The 5,306-nt window shown below is 35.5% G+C and overlaps 1 protein-coding gene across 2 annotated transcripts; it reads right to left on the bottom strand.

The window, feature by feature from the left end:
• Positions 1-244: 244 nt before the first annotated feature.
• On the bottom strand, positions 245-3,882 carry LOC114530029 (alpha-(1,3)-fucosyltransferase 10-like). 2 transcript variants are annotated; one of them, XM_028551613.1, is made up of 3 exons: positions 3,275-3,882; positions 1,802-2,050; positions 245-1,329 (listed from the first exon to the last, which is right to left on the bottom strand). In XM_028551613.1, exons 1-3 carry the CDS (start codon positions 3,483-3,485, stop codon positions 335-337), a joined length of 1,455 nt encoding a protein of 484 aa, XP_028407414.1. In that variant the 5' UTR covers positions 3,486-3,882; the 3' UTR covers positions 245-334. The 2 variants fall into 2 exon arrangements, with proteins under 2 accessions (XP_028407414.1, XP_028407421.1); XM_028551620.1 differs by having other exon boundaries at positions 1,802-2,016; positions 3,275-3,364.
• Between the last annotated feature and the right edge of the window lie 1,424 nt (positions 3,883-5,306).

Here is a 5,306-nt window from a genome sequence, read left to right as displayed (position 1 = left end):
TTATAGCGTGAAACTCCGAGTAGCTAAGCTAGTCTTTCAATAAATATATATTATCGCTCTGCCAGTAATGGTATTGAGCGCTCTCCAACCATTGTCAAGTTCTGTGATCTTTTTGTCACAGTCAATTATTTGGATATATATGTATATATATATATAGATATATATATATTATATATAATTTATATATTAATATATATATATTATAATATATATATATATATATATATATATATATATATATATATATATAATTTACAATATAATTTATAATCAAATATGAACGACGTCAATGTACATGCATATCGTTTCTATGTATATACAACCTACGACAAGCTTAATGATATAGGTCGCTTTTGAACTGCTTTTCACCTTCACGAACAGCCTTGTTTAAGGCTTTAGCTACGCTCCTATAATCATCAAACTCCCTTTTCCAAATATCTCGCTCTGGCTGTTCAACACCTTTAACTAAAGGGTATTTGAACTGAACTGGTCTGGGACAACCAAAGTGATTCTGGTCAGCCACATGTCTCGCCATGGGTAAGCCGGACTTTTGTCTTTTTAAATTCTCATGTAGTCTGTCACAAACCAAACATTCAAAAGCAGCCAAAAAATCACTTTCTCCACTAACCATGTTCCACTTTCTTTCTTTCATATGTTTTAGAAGTCTTGTATTTGTCACACCACCTTTCTGTTTGAAATCTAAGTACTTCATATACGCGGCATCATCATTGTCGAGTTTTTTAATATATTCCGCCAGCTCTTGCGGACTGGAAAAGTCATCCACCAAAATCACAGAATGATTATTTGGCATCCAATCAAGCACGGACGGCGAACCACGATATATAGGAACTGACCCAGTCTCAAGGGGTCTCCATAATTTCTCCGTAATATAATCATCACAAATCGCGTTTTCAAAAGCTAATGTAAATTTATATTTGCCGACTATTTTGTAAAAACCTTTGTTTGAAAATGTCAAAGTATCTTTGTATTCTTGAGGGAGTTCTTTATTGTTAAGGCATTGGCCTAATGAATCAACTTTTAGGTATTTCATTAGTTCTTGGACATAAGTATCCCTGTCTGATGGAGCGTTACAGGAACTCTGCACGTAAACAACAGAAGCCATGTTTTTATCACTTTTCTTGTCATCCAGCGAATACCATGGTTTTTGTTCCAAAATATCGATTGAATCCAGACTTTGTGTGACAAGAGGGAAGTCTGAATGGCGACGAAATGTGGCTGTGTGATTAAATAGTACGATTGTATCTTCGTGAAACAAAATTGCGTTATTCTTTGGAGATTCTTCATGAAAAAGAGCCCATTCGTGATTAGCTATAAAAGATTGCAAGATGATCCACAGATTGTCTCATTTGTAGACTGAGCTTGCCTGCAAAATGGCTGGCAAGTAATATTTCTATGATTTTTTAGCAACATTGTTTACATCTATCAAAAATATTCAAATACCATTGCTCATGACACAATACTGCCAATAGTAATACAACTGTGTGAAACCATAGCCATAGACGGCCCAAAATTGCGCGATATTAAACAATCGTATTGAAACTAACAGAAAACTTACAGAACATATACAGGGAAAAATATAGCGTGTCTTATCAGTAATGCTAGTGTTTAGTAAGATCAAATTCTTCCAGATCAAGCTACATGCACCCAGACCAAGAAAGCGAAAACTCTATACTAGTGCTGGCTAAGTAGTCTCAATTTGTGGCAGGGCGCAGATTTGTGGCAAAGCTGGCCTGCGCCTGCGCTTTTTTTCTGACGTCTAATTTTTAATCAGATGTTTTACCTTTTCGCGGCAGTGGTATATCGTTGACATTGAAATCCGTTCCATAAAATAAAAACACTTGAGTTCGCCTGTCATTTTTCATTGTACGATGCACTGTCGTATAGCATTCACCCATACTACATTTTCGTATTTCATTTGACAAAGAGAAAGGTGTCCACCAGAGTAAAATTGGAATATCTTTTTCCATAGGTTGACTATCCTCATGACTTTGATCTCTACCGTAATTAAAATGAACTGGTTCATCATCTTCTAAAATTAATCCAATTAAACAGGTTCTGTCACTAGGCTGTTGATCCTGTTATCTTCACTTGTTGAAGATCATAGGCAGCTCGTGACCCTAAGTTCAGCTAAATGAAATGTTTGTTGGCCAGTACGTTGTTCGGGATAAAACGCGGAACCCGAATGCAGATCCGGAATGCGGAATTGCAATCATTACTATGTCTGACATGCCTTCACCTGACCACATGACCTAATCCATTATTGGGAAACACAGATTATTTAACATAACTAGAACTCAACTCACATGGTGATTAAGTAGTATGTGCTAAGAAAGTATAGATAGCTGGAACATGCAGTTCTATTTGATATGAATATGTCTACTTTTATTGTACTGTTCAGTTTTAAAAAGTTGTTTACAATATTGTTTCTTTGTCTTGTATCATGCCCCCCATCATATACTGTATTAAATTTTCACCATGAGAACCAATAGAAATTATGTTGTACCCATATGTGACTTAACCAATTAATTAATTTTATCACAAATAACATATATGAGTAACTAATTTTTTCTATATATTTTTTAGCCATGCAATACTATTTTATATCTAGGATGCATTTGCATGCCTTTAAATTAATACTGTAGAGTTATAATAATTCAGTTTATATATTCAGGAAAATTCAGAACAATTGCAAAAGTTAGACAATTTTGTCAACAATTGAGTCATCAATAAGTAAATGATGTCATTTAGTCATCAATAAGTAACCTATTAAGACCCAGGTTAACAGACAAAAAGCTCTGCATATATAAAAACATATGTGGTTTTAATTATGATTTTATCACAGTCAAATGCCAACATTTTCATTTGTCGATGGTAAAATCATGGTATCTACATTATGTTCCTACTACATAGTTACTATTAGCAACCCTAATAAAGTCTGATAGAAAAGTAGTCCTATACTTATTGCAAACATGGCCGTGGTGCCATAACAAACCTTCCTATTTTTAAGAAAAATGAACACTTAGCTCCCACCCCAGGAAAGTGAATTTGGCATCGATTTGCACACTTGTGCTTCACTATCTTTCTGATTGCTCTGCATCTAATATTATATTCATTCTACTGCTGTCAAATATATCATCATTCAATATCATGACATACCATGATACCATCAATGTAGTTAAACATACATAAATATCCTTTGAGATCTAACTGCAGTCTGCATTTCATTTTACTTTCACTTGTCATATTTACGTACCAGTAATATCACTTTCAAATCCGTCCTTCTCGTCGTGTTCTCTTGCCAATGAATAATCCTGATTCATGTTATCCGAACCATACCTCTGATCATAAGGATGATCAGAGAAATTGATAGTATTTTCTTCATCAACAAGCAGGTAGTAAAGCTGTAAGGTCACCAGAACTAAAACGAAGACAATTACACAAAACAGAGCCGAACGTAGTTGCATTTTTAAATAACAGCTGTAAGTATATAAACGGGTAAAAGAATATTTAAATCAGAACACGTTTCACGGTTTCACCAGTTAGTCACTTCCGTCTTGCGCTAAACGCAAGTTGATCTAAACCATAGCACAGAGGGGACCGAGGAGGGGACCTACTTGGTCTCTGTGTTGGTCCTCTGTGACCATAGAGTGGCCCAGCAAACAATATTGCAAACAATATTGCAAACAATATGCTCCACTGAGCTATATTTAAGCTCGGTGATATACACTGATACAATGAATTGACGTAACCTTACAAACCAACGTTGTTTGCTTGGGCTGCGTATGTCTACTAAATCAGGAAAAATTTCGTACACGAAAACATAAGCAAATTGCAAAGAGTGAGACTTCTGGTATAAGTGTTTATTCTGTATTACACCACGCTGGATAACTATGGCAACGGCGGCATCCATTCCATGGACCAATCCTATGGCCCAACCAGCAGGGGCGCCGGAATATGGATAATAACGGGGGCAGATATTCATATATTCGTGTTCTGCATTATTAACTTCTTTTGAAATCGATTGTTTTTCGATCTGCGAACACGAATATATGAATATCTGCCCCCGTTATTATCGATATTCCGGCGCCCCTGCCAACCAGATTAGTGGGCCCAACGTATGGCTATGCACCCTTGCATACTGAGATATGTAAAGCCGGCAAAGGGTTAATTTTAAAATATTTTTATAGGACCCTCGAACCTCGTGCATGAAAAACAGCCGACCATCTTGAAATTTGAACGAAACACCCTGCGTTACGATTACTTGTAAAATAACAGGAGTCCATGGTTTCGATTTATACCCCTGCTTTCACATAACAATACTAGGTCACTTTTACTTTACAGAGTAAAATCAATAGCAGATCTGAACGTGGGTATAAAGCTTGTACATTATACCACGCATGGAATAGAAATCTATACAAATTGTACTTTTGCATGGTACTATGTGTTTATTAATTAATAGTTTGATAGTTATTGGACCCGTTAACACAGGGTTTATATATATGGTTGTGGACGCGTCTTAAATTATTCTTCATTTTCAATTTTTCTCCTGCTTTCAATATAATTGACGCCATTTTCATTTAAAAGGAATTCTACGAATTATTGATAGTACACGACATCGCTATTTGATTTATGTGATCATGTAGAAGCCATTTGCAATCGCGCAAATGCGTCATTGAAACTATGCATGCAAATTACTTTGTAAGTCTGTTTCAGGGCTGCTTTCCACTGTCGCGTTTTTTGCACGTCCATACAACGCATGTAAAGACTTAAAACCTTGTAAGTTGTTGTATAATGAGTTTTATGCCAGTAAAAAAACACACCAAATCATCAACAGATTTCAACCTATGCTGTCTATGCATCTATTCAATCGTTGATTTCATAAGTATCATTTAAATTATTTTAAACTTTTACGTGCGTGTACATAAGTGCAAAAAACGCGGCAGTTGAACGCAGCCCTAATTCTTGGCTTAGTGTTCAAATCTCTTTGAAAGTTTAGCACGGATAAATTAATGCCATTTTCCAGAGAATTTTCTTTAATCTTTCTTTAATGATTAAAGCTAAACCTATAGGACAATGTGGGAAAACAAAAGAACAGTTTTATGAATCTGTGATTTTTTAATTCAAATTGGAAAGACGCGAAGAGTGGTCTTCAACATTGAAGACGCAATCGTTGATTTCATAAGTATCATTTAAATTATTTTAAACTTTTACGTGCGTGTACATAAGTGCAAAAAACGCGGCAGTTGAACGCAGCCCTAATTCTTGGCTTAGTGTTCAAATCTCTT

This window comes from Dendronephthya gigantea, unplaced genomic scaffold (genome assembly GCF_004324835.1).
Source record: "Dendronephthya gigantea isolate DGI-Jeju-01 unplaced genomic scaffold, DenGig_1.0 000001F, whole genome shotgun sequence".
In the NCBI taxonomy this organism is placed as follows: domain Eukaryota; kingdom Metazoa; phylum Cnidaria; class Anthozoa; order Malacalcyonacea; family Nephtheidae; genus Dendronephthya; species Dendronephthya gigantea.
This window is presented reverse-complemented; position numbering and strand designations above follow the sequence as displayed.